The sequence below is a fragment of the Oncorhynchus mykiss genome, chromosome 11 (assembly GCF_013265735.2).
Source record: "Oncorhynchus mykiss isolate Arlee chromosome 11, USDA_OmykA_1.1, whole genome shotgun sequence".
Classification (NCBI taxonomy): domain Eukaryota; kingdom Metazoa; phylum Chordata; class Actinopteri; order Salmoniformes; family Salmonidae; genus Oncorhynchus; species Oncorhynchus mykiss.
Window position 1 is genome coordinate 49,833,047 of NC_048575.1, and position 19,176 is coordinate 49,852,222.

The following is a 19,176-nucleotide window of genomic DNA, read 5'->3' on the forward strand; positions in this document are numbered from 1 at the left end:
GGTTCTGCGACTCCGATAACTCACTGGCTAACACTGTCAAACAAGCTCAGAATGAACACCCACAAGCTTACTATCATAGGCTTTCGTTCAACTTACTTTGGTCTACTCACTGAAACAGGAATGGAAGAGCTGTTACCATTCAAACAAATGTTTCTGTTGAACATGTATGCCACCGTCATTACCTACGTTGGCTTGCCTATCTTACAACTCAGAGAGCTTGCAAGCACAGCTTTTGAGGCATCAAAAGTTTGCAACGCTAAGCGCCCTGACAACTCGGTTTTGAAGTTTGACCAGGAGCACTCACTCCAGTTAGAGGGTGCATCATCAGGTATTGGAGCGTTGCGAGATGACGCACAACAACGGTTTCTACCACGAAACCACGAATCCAATGACCACCGCTGTCGAAATAACTGTAAAGTACCATCAAAACGGCTACTGCTACAATCGACCTGTTCGCTACGTTCCTGCACCCAACCCACACAGTGTCAGAGCACAAGGGTAACAAAAGGTTAAAGGATGATCAAACCGTAGACCAATGTTCTCTAGAAGTTCCACTGCGTGAAGAACTAAAGCGAGAATAATTTGAGAAAAGGGTAAAAGATAATTCACAAAGACTAGACAGGGAATTGCTGGACACCAGGTCCACAGGAATTAACACCCTTAGCAAGGACATTAAAAATCGAATTTCTCCTGCTCTCACTTAAAACCCTATACAGGGCCCGCTCGATCAAGAAACAAGCCCACAGGCCTTGTCTATAGACTCTGATACAAAGGTTGCAAAGAAAAAGGTAAAAAAAAGCTCCGTTGAAGCCAAGCCCACTCAAAATCCGAAAAGTCCATCTGCCTACACCTTGAACAGAAATGGCACATCACGGCGTCGTTGTGAACGCCCACTCCACTTTGTGGGGAATATGTCCACTAAACGCAACCCTCTATAGAACAAGAACATAGAACCCACCATTCAGGAGGAAAGGTATTAGAAGTCATGAACTATGATCACGACTGTTTCAGTGCTTAGAGAGTACTTGCGTCGTGAGGTTAGCTCCTCCGTGGATAACATAGCTATGAAATAGACTCCTTCATTCCTATCACCTCTACAATGGCGTAAGACACATTGATGTGTAGTAAAACTACTACAGGTCCCCTTAACATATGTCTTGAGGTGGCCATAAATTCTTACTGACCTGGAAATTATCTCATTGACCTGGAAATGATCTGATGACGTCCGACTCATTCTGAACTGGTTGCAACCTACCAGGATACTTGGTTCTTTCACCTTGGCATGTGCGCTTATATAAGCATTAACGCACACGTACAACGGAACATTTAATGAGGATTTTTGCTCTGATCACTTCAGGGTGTTCTGTTTCCATTGGACCTGTTATGACATGTTTTATCCGACATGCACTTTACTCGCATAAAAAAGGTTGGATGGAGACCTGGTTAGTGATAAAAAAACATTTTTACATGCATCTACCATTTGGCATGTCTCTTATGATGTGGTTCACAGCACCACTAATGGATGTGTTGACTTGACAAGTGCTTTGGAGTTTTGAATGAACCTTCCCCCCTTTTGTTCCATGCTGGCCGAAGACCTAGCTAGCCAGTAACTAGCTAACACCAAACGCAGATGAAAAGGGAAACATATAAGTATCTTTACCATAGATGAATAGTTTAAGCTTTGAATGATATTTGCCGACACCTTACAGTAAAATGTTGGCACCAGTAGAATAGCTGTCTAGCTATATAAAGCACTCCCCTCTGCAAACTCCTTCCACGATGTTGGTTACAAGGCGGTACTTATTTAAATTAGGTAACAGAATATCTTGTTACCATTTGTGCATAAAAAACACTTTTCCAACAAGTCAGTTTGTCAAATTTCTGCCCTGATTGAGATGCCACGGGTCAACTGTAAATGCTGTTATTGTGAAGTGGAAAAGTGTAGTAGCAACAACGGTACGCCACACAAGCTCACAGAACAGGACCGCCCGAGTGCTGAAGCGGCTAGCAAGAAAAACTTCTCCCCTTGATTGCAACAACACTCACTACTGAGTTCCAAACTGCCTCTGGAAACAACGTCAGCACAAGAACTGTTCATCCGGAGCTAGATGAAATTAATTTCCATGGCCGAGCAGCACACATTTTGTTGTAGCCCAGGACAAACACACCTGATTCAACTCATCGAAGGGTTGATGAGTTGAATCAGGTGTGCTTGTCCAGGGCATACATTTAAATGTGTATTGTTGGGAGTATTCAAGGACTGGAGTTGGAAACACTATTCTAGGGCAACAAGTAATGACAGAAGAGAAGAGAAACTGCATGTACAGTGGGGCAAAAAAGTATTTAGTCAGCCACCAATTGTGCAAGTTCTCCCACTTAAAAAGATGAGAGAGGCCTGTAATTTTCATCATAGGTACACTTCAACTATGACAGACAAAATCAGGAAAATCACATTGTAGGATTTTTAATGAATTTATTTGCAAATTATGGTGGAAAATAAGTATTTGGTCACCTACAAACAAGCACAATTTCTGGCTCTCACAGACCTGTAACTTCTTCTTTAAGAGGCTCCTCTGTCCTCCACTCGTTACCTGTATTAATGGCACCTGTTTGAACTTGTTATCAGTATAAAATACACTTGTCCACAACCTCATACAGTCACACTCCAAACTCCACTATGGCCAAGACCAAAGAGCTGTCAAAGGACACCAGAAACACAATTGTAGACCTGCACCAGGCTGGGAACACTGAATCCGCAATAGGTAAGCAGCTTAGTTTGAAGAAATCAACTGTGGGAGCAATTATTAGGAAATGGAAGACATACAAGACCACTGATAATCTCCCTCGATCTGGGGCTCCACGCATGATCACAAGAACGGTGAGCAAAAATCCCAGAACCACACGGGGGGACCTAGTGAATGACCTGCAGAGAGCTGGGACCAAAGTAACAAAGCCTACCATCAGTAACACACTACGCCGCCAGGGACTCAAATCCTGCAGTGCCAGACGTGTCCCCCTGCTTAAGCCAGTACAAGTCCAGGCCCGTCTGAAGTTTGCTAGAGAGCATTTGGATGATCCAGAAGAAGATTGGGAGAATGTCATATGGTCAGATGAAACCAAAATAGAACTTTTTGGTAAAAACTCAACTCATCGTGTTTGGAGGACAAAGAATGCTGAGTTGCATCCAAAGAACACCATACCTATTGTGAAGCATGGGGGTGGAAACATCATGCTTTGGGGCTGTTTTTCTGCAAAGGGACCAGGACGACTGATCCGTGTAAAGGAAAGAATGAATGGGGCCATGTATCGTGAGATTTTGAGTGAAAACCTCCTTCCATCAGCAAGGGCATTGAAGATGAAACGTGGCTGGGTCTTTCAGCATGACAATGATCCCAAACACACCGCCCGGGCAATGAAGGAGTGGCTTCGTAAGAAGCATTTCAAGGTCCTGGAGTGGCCTAGCTAGTCTCCAGATCTCAACGCCATAGAAAATCTTTGGAGGGAGTTGAAAGTCTGTGTTGCCCAGCAACAGCCCCAAAACATCACTGCTCTAGAGGAGATCTGCATGGAGGAATGGGCCAAAATAACAGCAACAGTGTGTGAAAACCCTGTGAAGACTTACAGAAAACGTTTGACCTCTGTCATTGCCAACAAAGGGTATATAACAAAGTATTGAGATTTTGTTATTAACCAAATAGTTATTTTCCACCATAATTTGCAAATAAATTCATAAAAAAATCCTACAATGTGATTCTCATTTTGTCTGTCATAGTTGAAGTGTACCTATGATGAAAATTACAGGCCTGTCTCATCTTTAAGTGGGAGAACTTGCACAATTGGTGGCTGACTAAATACTTTTTTTGCCCCACTGTAACTTATTATAGACAAGTTGACTAACAAATAGCCTACCAAGATGTCAGAAATTATAAACAGAAACCGGGATATCTAGAATTTAAAAAATAATAATTCTGCATTCACTGACAAAAAATCATCACCCCTTCTCTGACTATACAGTGCATTGCATATATTTGCAGGTTAGAGATGGGTGCAGGCATCAGATTTTCACTTTACCACATATTGTAGGGCGGTTGAGGATGGGTTATTAGCAATTGCGGACCGGTGCGGGTGAACAAACAGCTGACCCAGCTCATCATTAGTATGTACCGGTATACAGTGCAGTTGGAAAGTATTCAGACCCCTTTACTTTTTTCACATTTTGTTAACTTATAGCCTTATTATAAAATGTATTAAATATTTTTTTCCCTCATCAATCTACACACAATACCCCATCATGACAAAACAAGACAGGTGGACTCCAATCAAGTTGTAGAAAAATCTCAAGGATGATCATTGGAAACAGGATGCACTTGAACTCAATTTCGAGTCTTATAGCAAAGGGTCTGAATACTACTTATGTAAATAAGGTATTTCGTTTTTTTTTTTTTTTTTTTGCTTTGTCATTATGGGGTATTGTGTGTAGATAGACAAGAGGAAAAGGTAACTTAATTATATTTTAGAAACAGGCTGTAACGTAACAAAATGTGGGAAAAGGTCAGGCGTCTGAATACTTTCCGAATGCATTGAATATGTATTTATATTCGGGCACACATGCATGAATTATGTTCCAATCCACATTGGAAATCAACACTTCCCTACTATACACTGAGTATACCAAACATTAGGTACACCTTCCAAATATTGAGTTTCACCCCCCCTTTTGCCCTCAGAACAGCCTCAGTTCGTCAGGGCATAGACTCTTCAAGGTGTCTAAAGCGTTCCACAGGGATGCTGGCCCATGATATCTCCAATGCTTCCCACAGTTGTGTCAAGTTGACTGGACATTCTTTGGGTGGTGGATCATTCTTAAAACACATGGGAAACTGTTGAGTGTGAAAAACCCAGCAGTGTTGCAGTTCTTGATACAAACCCTTGTGTCTGGCACCAACTACCATACCCCGTTCAAAGGCACTTAAATATTTTGTCTTGCCCATTCACCCACTGAATGGGACACATGCACAATCAATGTGTCAATTGTCTCAAGGCTTAAAAATCCTAATTTAACCTTAAATCATGATTTAACCTGTCTCCTCCCCTTCATCTACACTGATTTGATGTGGATTTAACAAGTGACATCAATAAGGGATCACAGCTTTGAACTGGAGTCACCAGGTGTCATATGTCATGGAAAGAGCAGGTGTCCTTCATGTTTTGTACCCTTGTACACAGGTTACTGTTCACTGAGAGTGAGTTCCTCTTCCTGGATGTCTACAGGTTTACTATGATAAATGCCTGTTCTCATCCCACTGTACTCCATTGAGTTACAGCACCGAGGCTTCAGAAGAACGACATTGCCTGCCAAATGTTATAGTCTGGTCTACAGTAAAGGATAATATCTTGCGTAATGGCATTCCATAGCATGATGCCATTTCCCATTTCTATAGGCTCCCACAGCATGAATCCATCATGACATGTGATGTGGGAGGGAGATGAGCTGATGCAAAGACTACAGTATATTACAGGGCCTGTCTTCTGGCTCCCACACCCACGCATTCTACCATCTACGATAGTGTCACATAGATTATGCTGCTCTTTCAATTATTCATTTGTGATGTTCTGACCAGCAATGCCTCTTTGAATAATAGTTGGGGCTGGCTCCATCTTGTGCAGCAACTCTGGGTTGATCAAAGCGAGAGGAGAGAGGATCCAGAGTGTTAAGTCTAAAGTTCAACACCTCTCAGCTCATTTCTTATCCTACACTCAGACTTTATGTCATATTTACTTTTCGGCTTAAGGAGGGATTCCTTCACTTGAATTTTTAAAATTTTTACATCTGTGACTTTGCATTTGGGAGATAAAACCGTCTTGGTTGGCAGGGTTCCCTGACAGACTGGGCTGAGACACACACCAACAGTGTTTGCTGGCCGAGAGTACTTAGCACCTCTGAACGTAATTTGAGAATTTGTGTGCACCGTTTTTACATATTGAATCAGCGTGAAAATGTCTGCAGTCAGACGTCTACAGCGGGTGGTAATAATGCTATTCTAATTTCTTATTCCTTTTCATTTAATCTCAAAAGGACACGTTCACTCAATAATCAACCCCCTATGTTGCACCTAACATGCTTGTTTGCCATATCAAGCGTCTTCAGAACTGTAAAAAGAAATGTCATGTGAGTTTGCCCTGTCATTCCACATTAATAAGAAACGGTGTATATGGGTCAGCCTGCGGTAGGAGGGCTATTGTAACTGTAGTTTGCATGTAGTCATGCAGCCTCCAGAAGAAGGCACTGTACTGCCTGACTGCAGCAGGTTCACATCAGAGACAAAATCCCTGTTGGCTATTGAAGTTGAAATCCCTGTTGGTGGGCATAAATGACAGACTTACCTTAGATTTTCTCTCTCTCTCTCTCTCTCTCTCTCTCTCTCTCTCTCTCTCTTCAATTCAAGGGGCTTTATTGGCATGTTGACATTGCCGAAGCAAGTGAAATGGATAAACAAAATTGAAATAAACAATAAAAAGTGAACAGTAAATATTAGTCATAGAAGTTCCAGAAATAATAAAGACTTTTCAAATGTCATTGTCTATATACAGTGTTGTAATGATGTACAAATAGTCTCTCGTTCTCTCTCTCCTCTCTCTCAGCTGCCAGAACCTCAGTTCCCTTTTAGATTAGATAAAGGGTAAAACCAACAAGAAAGAATGCAAGAAAAGAATGCCAGGAAGAAAGGGTAATAAACAAAGAACTGCCTGTACTACAGAAGGAAGCTAAAGGGAACTTTTTCCATATTGGAGGTTCCCACCGACCACAGCCCGTCCCTTCAATGGGTCGTGGCTCAGGCATGGATCAGGTTGGATAATCATCAATGTTTATGTTCCCTCTATTTCTAGCCTGGGTTATCAGGGGCTGACACACACTCCAACATAGTTACCTCACAATGATTAGTGTGCCACTGTACCTCTATATCAACACGTGCGTGTAAGAGAGAAACACTCCAGGTAGCTGTGTGTGTGTTTGTGTGTGTGCGTGCGTGTATGTGTGTGTGGTCAGGTGAGCCTGATGAAGAGAGGGAAGAGGCCCTGCCATGTCAGGTCAGGATCAATATAGATTGCTCCAGCTCTGGCACCAGCTTAATTTCCGGGCAATAGCCAAGAATAACTATCGGCATGAAAAAAGCATTTCCCCCTCCTTCACATCACTCTGGTTCCAGGGATAGCTATACTTAGTGACTCTATCTCACTTCCTGTACTACACCGCCACACAACCCCAGTAGAACCCAAGCCAAGATAATTCCCACACTAAGGTTAAAGATGCACTACGCAGAAATCGATCTGCCATTTCCTGGTTCCTAAAATTCTAATAGTTTGCTTAATTTCAGTGTATGTGACAGCACAACCAAGTGTAGTGTAGAGAATCATCTAAACCGCTGTGAAATATATTTTCAGCTGTTTGAAGCTGGTGTACAAAACCAAATGTAAAAGACTAAAAAACTCAACTTAAGAATGGGAACCATAGAAATGACGAACATAGAACAGATGTACCGCATCTTATACTTGCTTTCAATGAGAATGACAGATCTATAACAACACATTTACAGTGCCTTGCGAAAGTATTCGGCCCCCTTGAACTTTGCGACCTTTTGCCACATTTCAGGCTTCAAACATAAAGATATAAAACTGTATTTTTTTGTGAAGAATCAACAACAAGTGGGACACAATCATGAAGTGGAACGACATTTATTGGATATTTCAAACTTTTTTAACAAATCAAAAACTGAAAAATTGGGCGTGCAAAATTATTCAGCCCCCTTAAGTTAATACTTTGTAGCGCCACCTTTTGCTGTGATTACAGCTGTAAGTCGCTTGGGGTATGTCTATCAGTTTTGCACATCGAGAGACTGAAATTTTTTCCCATTCCTCCTTGCAAAACAGCTTGAGCTCAGTGAGGTTGGATGGAGAGCATTTGTGAACAGCAGTTTTCAGTTCTTTCCACAGATTCTCGATTGGATTCAGGTCTGGACTTTGACTTGGCCATTCTAACACCTGGATATGTTTATTTTTTAACCATTCCATTGTAGATTTTGCTTTATGTTTTGGATCATTGTCTTGTTGGAAGACAAATCTCCGTCCCAGTCTCAGGTCTTTTGCAGACTCCATCAGGTTTTCTTTGAGAATGGTCCTGTATTTGGCTCCATCCATCTTCCCATCAATTTTAACCATCTTCCCTGTCCCTGCTGAAGAAAAGCAGGCCCAAACCATGATGCTGCCACCACCATGTTTGACAGTGGGGATGGTGTGTTCAGGGTGATGAGCTGTGTTGCTTTTACGCCAAACATAACGTTTTGCATTGTTGCCAAAAAGTTCAATTTTGGTTTCATCTGACCAGAGCACCTTCTTCCACATGTTTGGTGTCTCTCCCAGGTGGCTAACTTTAAACAAACATTTTTATGGATATCTTTAAGAAATGGCTTTCTTCTTGCCACTCTTCCATAAAGGCCAGATTTGTGCAATATACGACTGATTGTTGTCCTATGGACAGAGTCTCCCACCTCAGCTGTAGATCTCTGCAGTTCATCCAGAGTGATCATGGGCCTCTTGGCTGCATCTCTGATCAGTCTTCTCCTTGTATGAGCTGAAAGTTTAGAGGGACGGCCAGGTCTTGGTAGATTTGCAGTGGTCTGATACTCCTTCCATTTCAATATTATCGCTTGCACAGTGCTCCTTGGGATGTTTAAAGCTTGGGAAATCTTTTTGTATCCAAATCCGTCTTTAAACTTCTTCACAACAGTATCTCGGACCTGCCTGGTGTGTTCCTTGTTCTTCATGATGCTCTCTGCGCTTTTAACGGACCTCTGAGACTATCACAGTGCAGGTGCATTTATACGGAGACTTGATTACACACAGGTGGATTGAATTTATCATCATTAGTCATTTAGGTCAACATTGGATCATTCAGAGATCCTCACTGAACTTCTGGAGAGAGTTTGCTGCACTGAAAGTAAAGGGGCTGAATAATTTTGCACACCCAATTTTTCAGTTTTTGATTTGTTAAAAAAGTTTGAAATATCCAATAAATGTCGTTCCACTTCATGATTGTGTCCCACTTGTTGTTGATTCTTCACAAAAAAATACAGTTTTATATCTTTATGTTTGAAGCCTGAAATGTGGCAAAAGGTCGCAAAGTTCAAGGGGGCCGAATACTTTCGCAAGGCACTGTATATGTGCATTTGGTCAAGTCGCCCAAAAGTTCCAAATTGCAGCTTTAAAGCTTCACTCAAACTGAAATGCTCCCCTAATCAGAAATTAACAAACAATTGTTTGGAGTAAATACTCTTCAGGGAGTATATTTTAGGGAGTATATTTTATGTTGTGCCTGTGTGACAGTGAGACTAAGACCATGGAGGAAAATTTGGTCAAACTTGATCCAGTGATGTTATAGGGCAGGGGTATTCAAATCCTATCCTTGTGGTCCGGACTACTGCTGGTTTTCTGTTCTATGTGATAATTCATTGTACCCACCTGGTTTCCCATGTATAAATCAGTCACTGATTAGAGAGGAAGCATGGGAAAAAAGCAGTGGAACTGCTGGGGGTTATAGGGTTATAGGGTGTAGATTTAAGAAAAGCGATTAACTAATGCTATAAAAATAAATTGTATACACTCCAGTACAGTAGGTAACTTCAGATTTAATCATTGGTTGCAGGATACAATCAGAATCAGAGTGGTCACCAGCAATTGTCAGCAAATACATACAGTACTTATCATCACGTGAGGTACAGAATATTTGTTGAAGAGCTGAGATTGCTTTTCACATTCGGAAACCAGTATTTTCCCCACCTTATATTTTAGTTAAAATGTACAATTTAACATCAGTTGTGGTGGTTCTAATGGTGGCAGCTAAGCGAAAGTCTCTTTTCAATGAATGTATAATGAACTAGTGGTTCAGTTACATGTTCATTAAAAACACAACCCCAGGAAACATTGTATGTTTCATGAAGTTATCTTGCATCGGTACTCCTCAGAATGATTCATCATAAATCACTTGTCAGAATGCGAAAGACAGTTGAGATGGTGGTGTTGGTCAATGTTGGACTGAGGGGGGAGCGACGCCAAGGGAGAGTCTCGCTGTTCCAATCTAAATACATTACAACCCCCCCCAATCCTCAACCCCCACCCGACCCCTCCTCCCAAATACTGGTCCAGATTTGGCACTGCGGGTCTGGTCTCTGTGAAACACCACGTCCCCTGAGATCACCGCTGTAGCTTTTGATTCTGGTCTGATTCTGACAACAGCAACCATTTTCCCACAGGAAAAAACATGCTCTTTGACACAACATGTTTTGTTTTACAACATCAAAGCCTAAAGGAGCCCACGTGAGTGAGATCTTGAACTATATCATGTACTGATTGTGGTGCGTTAAGGAATGTGCTCAACACAATTTGAGAGGAGGACATACAGTATACCATAATGCACAATTTAGGAGGAGTCATTTGGAAATCAATATACAAGGTCATCCTCAACATTAACCTTTGCGATTTCATACATACAGTATCTTCAGCAATTCAAAGAGACTTGCAACATGCTGGTAACGTCTTAGGACAATTACAAAACATGATACTTCTCTCATGGCAGCATACACTGTGACCAGACCCCTCCCCCCCCCGTGCTACATCAAACTATCTACATCAAAGATAAAGTACATTGAGTACTGCACTCTCCCATTGAAGGGCTTTCATGTTATCTCCAAATAAAACCAAGACTCTCGTTTATAGTCATGTGAGCGCAACAGAACACACACTTCCCTCTCACATTCTAGAAGAGTCATGTGGGCCAAATAAAGGACAACTACTCTTCAATCAGATACCGGTAGATATCAAATACCACATGTACATAATTCAGTTGACCAACGGGCTTGTGTCAGATAACGACGAAAGCCCTTTTGTAATAGCACTGCTGGTATGTTTTCATTGTCTTGAGAAGAGTTGGGAGGGGACAGAAACGTCTATTGCACAGACAGACAGCAGCATGTGGAGACTGGTGAGGGAAACAAGCCCTTTACAAGCAGCCCCTCGGAGGAAAAACAGTGTGAAGAAAAACCTCTCAAAATATTCCTACATCTGAATAAATTCACACTCTTTAAAAAGTTTCTGACATAGAGACGCATACAAAAATATATCTGTTCTCTTGAACTACTAAGGTCTTTCCCAGAAAGGTGGAATTTCTGAAAACTAGAATATGACCTAAAGGAAATATAATATGCTATTTACACACCATCTTCAATGGTTATAATGTTAAGGAAATTGTGTAGGCTATAGCCGAAAAAATAACTGCTTTCAGTGGCATCCTCCTAAAAATGAGTATTGATCATCTCACCCACCTCTCACTGGCTGAAATACCATCATGCATAGACAATTTCTGAAAAATAATACTGTAAAAAAAAAAAAAAGATTATTCTATATTATCCTGGGATATCAACAGTCACCAGTTAACCAATATTCTTGAACAGATCTTTCAAACAACAAAAAAACATACAAATGTTGTATACAAGACCTGTGTACACACTATAGTACAGAGGCCATCATGCTGTCCTTGGGAATAAGAATGCAGAGTGCTGCAGTGCAGACCCATCTCGTATTCTCCTTACTTGCTCTACTGTGTGTGTGGGGGACTGATTGTCTGTGACTGTGTACGTATAGGCTCGTCATATAAGAAGACTCCTGCACATACAGCACAATCACCTCTGAAACCTTTATTGTATTGATGTTTCAGTGAAGTGTACACTGTCCAAGGTCTTTGTCTCCTATCCTACATATATTTGCATATATTTGCACATAAACCTAGTTGAGGGTAAACTAACAACTGATGTTCGACCTCAGGAAACATGGACAGAGAATAAAATACTCAAATAAATCAACTTGTCTCCTTGCTGAGAATTCAGAATGAATTGGTGGTCCATGATAAACCAGAATGCCATCTTGCAAAAATCGGCTAATGCATACATCAACATTCCTGTATGAAACTCAACACTTCATAAACATTCTTGGCTCTCACTTCTAACACCCAACTTCAAAAGAGAAGAATCCCTTGCATAAAACACAAACAAGCTACGGAATAAACCTCAAGTATTTTTTTCTAGGAAACCAACTGTTCCCAGTCCTTTTCACACCACTCGTCCTCTCTGTATGCTACAGCCTACTGTAGCGCACAATATCATCATCACATTATCTGACTGCTACAAAATGTAAACTATTTGTCGCAATATAAGAGAAGAAAAACAGTATATTTGAAGTGCTTTTATGTTTCTAAAATACTTTTTTGCATCAACAGTCTTGAATCGATGTTGAAATAACTTTTTTGCACTACAGTGGTTTACGCAGTACAAGTCGTGTTGTGCTGATATTGTCCTCTTTTTGCATTGGGAAGATATTAGGTTCACAGGCACACCTAAACTCGGCACCAAAGCTGTAAGATTGGAGTTGATCCTCTTCAAAAACCCACAGAGAACTGTGTGCCTTTTTTTTCTCCTCAGCTCCATTCTGATATCCATATATACAACCACAAACCTTCTCCTCCACACGTGGTGGTGATCCACCCAGCCAGAAATCGGCAGCCCCGCTTGGGAGAACACTCCAGAAGAAGACCCCTCCAGCTCCTGCCTGCAAACCACCCCTCTGACCTGGCCATAGGGAGCTCTATGTACTACTACTGTAGAAATACAACCTGTCACATGCAATGTAGTAGTAATACACTGCACTCACCAGGGGCTGAAGCCAAGGCCAAAGCTTACTGTACCCACTGGGCACAACAGGTTGAATCAACATTGTTTCCACGTCATTTAAATGAAATGACTTTGAACCAATATGGAATAGATGTTGAACTGACATCTGTGCCCAGTGGGTAGCTAACCAACTAGACAGTGTCTGTAGGAGATTGTTACACATGGCAGGCTGGGGCTGGGCGCGGCCTGGGTAGAGCGGGACCCTTCTTCCCCTCCATGCAGCATCCCAGTCCCTGACAGGGGGAGCAGAGTTGCCTGAACAGGCGGCCCAGGCCCTTCCGGAACACGCTGTTGGAGAGACTATAGATGAGGCAGTTGCAGAAGCTGTTGCTGATGGCTAGCCATGTGGTGAGGAATGAGGCCACCAGGTGGCGGTAGAGTCCGGCGCTCTCCAGCAGGAAGTAAAGGATGTAGGGCATCCAGAGCACGTAGAACACACTGGTGATTCGGAACAGCACCATGGCATAGCGTTTATCCGGGCACCCTTCGCCACGCTCGCCCCTCTCGTTCCCCTGGGGGCCGAAGCGTGCGTGGCGCTGGGTGATCTCCCTGGTGTGCTGACGGCAGATACGGAAAATACTCCCATAGGTGAAACACACAGTGAGGGTGGCTGGAGCATACAGCACAGCCGCGATGAACGAGCTAAAGCCCGGATCGGTCTGCCACGAGGTCGCACACCAGCGAAATATGTCCCCATGGTAGCCGGGCTTCCCCCAGCCAAAGAAGGAGGGCAGGAAAATGAGGGCGGAGTAGAGCCAGATGAGGCAAATGCAGACGCGCAGGCGGCATGGTGTGACGAGTGTGGCGTAGGAGAACGGCTGTGTGACGGCGATGTAGCGGTCAATACTAATACAAGCAAGAGACACCATGGACACGCTCTTCAGCACAGACACCAGGTAGCCGAACACCTGACAGGTGAGCTCCTCGTCCAACCCCTTGAGGTAGTGGAGCAGGGACAGGGAGGGCACCAGGCAGCTCACCCCCACCAGGAGGTCTGCATAGGCCATGGTCTGGATGAAGTGGCTGGTAGTGTGGTGGTGGAGCAGCGGAGCACAGTGGAACACGAAGATCACCATCAGGTTGCCGCTGATGATGAGGATGGTGAGAAAGAGAATGACGGCCGCCTCCAGCACGCAAGTGTTGAGGGTATGGGAGTAGCCCAGGCCCAGCAGGCAGAAAGGAGAGCTGCTTTGGTTCACATCGGACGAGGAAGAGTTCATGTTCAGTTCTGCTCTCATCTCACTACGGTCTTTATCTCTCTCTTTAAACAGTCCGTCAGTTATCTCTCTTTAGACAGACTGTCAGTTTAGCTGTGCTCTATCACATTGGTCGTTATCTCTTTCGGTCTTTAAACAGTCCGTCAGTTATCTCTCTTTAGACAGACTGTCAGTTTAGCTGTGCTCGTTATCTCTTTCGGTCAGTTCATCAATCCGTGCTCTTCTACTTCCGTTTCCCCATGGAAGTGAGCTGCTACCAGATTGTAGTTTTCTTCCCCTCCTCTTCTCTTCTGATCCTCTTCCAGTCGTCTCTTCTTTCACTTTTCTGGCCCCAGAGTGCAATGCAGTATTACAGCAAACGTCATCCTCTTACAGCAGAGGATGTTGCTGTTTATGAGTGTGTGTGTCTCTGTGTGTGTGTACGTGCTTGAGTCTTGTGTTGGTACTCGCCAGCCTTCTGGTGGGCTAACCTAGCACATGCAGGCTCTGGTGTGTACAGTACACAGGGGCTGCAGTAGAGTCTGTCTCACTACTTGTGTCGGTTCCACCTCTATTCTTCTCTCCTTCCCAATAAGCTGCAGAGGTGAGAAAAGCTGAGCTTGCACACAAACACAATCTCTGGACGGCAACTTCTGTACATGCCCTGTACAATACCAGCAGGTGGAGTTCAAGGAGTCCCGGAGGCCATCAAAAAGTCTAGATCTATAACTCCTCTGTGAAAATACAACCAGTATAGAGAGAGATTTCACGGACAAAAACTGTCGCCAGCAGCCAGAAACACATTCCAATCAAAACAGTGTCACAAACCTCTAAAAGTAGCTGCAGCAGCAGCCGAGCCTAGTAGGAGAGATGCAAAGAAAAACGTATTCAATATCCAAAATCCCACAGCATCCACAGACAAGAGAGTAAGAGGATAGGAGGATAGTAGAGCATCCAGTTGTGACGGATACGTCTCTAGGAGCTCCAGTCTCTGATTCCAAACCTCTTGTGAGGCTGAGCCATTGCGTGTTTAGAGTAGAAGAATAGGGAGGACACGAGTTGTTTACTGCTCCACTCTGCTGTGGCACTGATGCAGCAATGGTACTGTCCTCTCCTCCCCCTAATTCTCTCTCTCTCTTGCGCGTGCTCACTCTTTGTCTTTTTCCTTCACTATGCCTGCCGCAACAACAGCCAGAGAGGAAGAGCTCCTCCCTGTCTGTGAACCCAGCCAGTGAGTAGCCGGGTAGACTCTTACAAAAAAACACATGTCAAATTTGCATTTTAAATGTGAAAATTGCATTTTCACATGTGAAATAGTTGTTTTTGAATGTTGATCTTAAATTTTAAACGTGAAACCATATTTTCACATGTATTACATTTAGAATTTAGGGCTGCGTTTAAATCCACCACATCCGCCGATATCGCAGAGCTATAGCGGTGTTTGTCAGACCATGAGTTATCCCGAAAATGAGTCTTCCGTAGGCGTCCAAACAATTTGGTCTATAAAGTATTATGTCCAGCTCTATCGAAAGATGCGTTTTCTCTAGGACGCCCACAAGGCTAGTCTGAAGTTGGTACAGCCTCTTCTGCCAACTTCAGTTTGTTGCACAAGACTGTCTGAAGGGTCCCGGTACCAGTTTTAAAAAATTATGGAAGTACACTGAACAAAAATATGCAACTTGTAAAGTGTTGGTCCAATGTCTCATGAACTAAAATAAAATATCACAGAAATTTTCCACACGCACATAAAGTGTGTTTCTCACTAATTTTGTGCACAAATTTGTTTACATCCCTGTTAGTGAGGATTTCCCCTTTGCCAAGATAATCCATCCACCTGACAGGTGTGGCATATGAAGAAGCTGATTAAACAGCATGATCATTACACAGGTGCACCTTGTGCTGGGGACAAAAAAAGGCCACTCTAAAATGTGCAGTTTTTTCACACAACACAAAGCCATAGATGTCTCAAGTTTCAAGGGAGCTGGTGCCAGAGAATGTAATGTCTATTTCTCTACCATAAACCGCCTCCAATGTCGTTTTATAAAATTTGGCAGTACATCCAACCAGCCTCACAACCGCAGACCACGTGTAACCATGACAGCCCGGGACCTCCACACACATCTTCTTCACCTGGGGGGATCGACTGAGACCAGCCACCTGGACAGCTGATGAAACTGAAATATTTATGTCTGTAATAAAGGCCTTTGTGGAGAAAAACTGGGCCTGGCTCCGCAGTGGGTGGGCCTGGCTCCCAAGTGGGTGGGCCTACTCCCTCCCATGCCCACCCATGGCTGCCATGGGGCAAATCCAAAGATTAGGGACTATTGAATTTATTTCAATTGACTGATTTCCTTATATGGAATGTAACTCTGTAAAGTAATTGAAATTGTTGCATTTATATTTTTGTTAAGTATGTATATATAGGGAGATCGTTCAGTGCCTAAAATAAGGGGATAAATAGTTTCCTGGTCTTTCTTCTATCTCTCAGAAATAGGACAGACACTTCAGAGCAAACTTCCTTTCTATTGTTTTTTGGACTACAGTATCTGTTGTTCCATGTAGTGCATCTGTTATTCAATGCGTTTCAAATGGCTAATAACTGTAATGTCAAATTCAATGTTTCATCCCAACATCATTATTTATTTTTTTACAACTTAAGGGGTCTTAAAATCAAAATCAAAATCAAATAGCTAAATGACCCTCGGTATGACCATCTTAAAACAATTCCATATGTTAGCATATGTATGCTGGCTTAGACTCTAGTCTATAGGGTTAACACCACCTTTACAACTGAGGAGAATTACATGTTTTCACCTCACGTGAAATTAGCTGTTTCACATGTGAAAATCACACTTTCAGTTGTGGAATTGCAAAATTGTAGTGTTGAAATAAGGCTATTCATTCTCCTCACATGTAAAAATATAGTGTTAACATGTTGAGTAGCAAAATGTGGGACGAGGGAACAAATTTCCGGGACATTCTCGTAACAGTGGACAGAATACATATTTTAGGGGCAGGTTAATGGATCTTGTTCAAATGGCGACAGGGGGGGGTTATGTGAACCCTTGGATTTAATAACTGGTTGACCCTCCTTTGGCAGCAATAACCTCAACCAAATGTTTTCTGTAGTTGCGAATCTGACATGCACAACGGTCAGGAAGAATTTTGGACTATTCCTCTTTACAAAACTGTTTCAGTTCAGCAATATTCTTGGGGTGTCTGGTGTGAACTGCTCTCTTGACGTCATGCCTGGGCCACTCCAGAAGGCGTATTTTCTTCTGTTGAAGCAATTCTGTTGTTGATTTACTTCTGTGTTTTGGGTCGTTGTCCTGCTGCATCACCCAACTTCTGTTGGGCTTCATTTGGCGGACAGATAGCCTTACATTCTCCTGCAAAATGTATTGATCAAGTGGGGAATTCATTTTTCCATCGATGATAGCAAGCTGTCCAGAGCCGTGAGGTAGAAAAGCAGCCCCAAACCATGATGCTCCCTCCACCATAGTTTATAGTTGGGATGCGGTTTTGATGTTGGTGTGCTGTGCCTTTTTACCCCCCCACAAGTAGTGTTGTGTGTTCCTTCCAAACAACTGAACTGTAGTTTCATCTTCCACAGAATATTTTGCCAGTAGTGCTGTGTAACATCCAGGTGCACTTTTGCAAACTTCAGATGTGCAGCAATGGGTTTTTTTGGACAGCAGTGGCTTGTTCCATGGTGTCCTCCCATGAACACCATTCTGGTTTAGTGTTTTATGCATCGTAGACTCGTCAACAGAGATGTTAGCATGTTCCAGAGGTTTTAGCTGACACTCTAGGATTCTTCTTAACCTCACTAGGCATTCTTTGCTGTGCTCTTGCAGTCATCTTTGCAGGACGGCCACTCCTAGGGAGAGTAGAAACAGTGCTGAACTTTCTGCATTTATAGCCAATTTGTCTTACCGTGGACTGATGAACATCAAGGCTTTTAGAGATACTTTTGTAACCCTTTCCAGCTTTATGCAAGTCAACAATTCTTCAGAGATCTTGTTCGTTCGAGGCATGGTTCACATAAGGCAATGCCTCTTGTGAATAGCAAACTCAAATTTTGTGAGTGTTTTTTAATAGGGCAAGTCAGCTCTAACCAACATCTCCAATCTCGTCTCATTGACTGGACTCCAGGTTAGCTGACTCGTGACTCCAATTAGCTTTTAGGGGTTCACATACTTTTTCCAACCTACGCTGTTTGAATGTTTCAATATAGACAAGAAAAATACCAAATGTGTGTGTTATTGGTTCAAGCACACTATGTTTGTCTATTGTTGTAACTTAGATGAAGATCAGATCAAATTTTATGACCAATGTATGCAGAAATCCATGTAATACCAAAGGGTTCACTTACTTTTTCTTGCCACTGTACATGGATGCCCAAAAATCATTTTTGATCATGCATAACAGAACTCATCTACTGCACTGTTGGAGCTTGGAATACAAGCATTTCGCTACACCCGCAATAACATCTGCTAAATATCTGTATGTGACCAATACAATTTGATTTGAAAAGGATCCATGTCCATTATGCTAGAGTGAAAGAAAGGTATGCTTTAGATTAGATTACTTCCTATGACATAAACAGTCTTTCAGCATAGGGAATTTTAACTCAGAATTCCCCAAACAGCTTCTTACCAAGATCTAAGCTCTGTGACTTGTCTGAGGCAGGACACAAACATACTGTATTTATACTGCACACACACACACACACACACACACACACACACACACACACACACACACACACACACACACACACACACACACACACACACACACACACACACACACACACACACACACACACACACACACACACACACACACACACACACACACACACACACAGAGTTGCTGGAACCCTGCAGTAAGCTGCACTAAATGCCATAGCTGGCAGACAAGGGTTATTTGTTTTGTCCTTTTAATTAAATTCCAGAGCATTTTTAATTCATCTCAAGGTTCTGATTAAGAACAATGAGTGAGAGTAATAGGAGTGGGACATGGAAGTCGTATTTTAGCAGAGCTGGCTGTGGGGATTTACCAATCCCTCCCAGCCTCTGTACCCGTGGCTTTGCCTGACGATAGATAAGAGATTAGTGGAAATATCTCTAAGTTCCCCATGAATGGTTTCTTCAATTAGCATAATGTATGTATGTGAACGGGCGAAAGACAAAGAGAGA

General features: G+C 42.7%; 1 protein-coding gene across 1 annotated transcript; it reads right to left on the reverse strand.

Annotated features, from left to right (window-relative positions):
- Positions 1-9,676: 9,676 nt before the first annotated feature.
- LOC110535843 (probable G-protein coupled receptor 21) lies at positions 9,677-15,150 on the reverse strand. Its single transcript, XM_021621163.2, has one exon. The coding sequence runs from the start codon at positions 14,012-14,014 to the stop codon at positions 12,932-12,934; it is 1,083 nt and encodes a 360-aa protein (XP_021476838.1). The 5' UTR covers positions 14,015-15,150; the 3' UTR covers positions 9,677-12,931.
- Between the last annotated feature and the right edge of the window lie 4,026 nt (positions 15,151-19,176).

Coding starts and splice junctions, on each gene's coding strand:
- LOC110535843 (XM_021621163.2), bottom strand. CDS start 14,014: ATGAGAGCAGAACTGAACATGAACTCTTCCTCGTCCGATGTGAACCAA.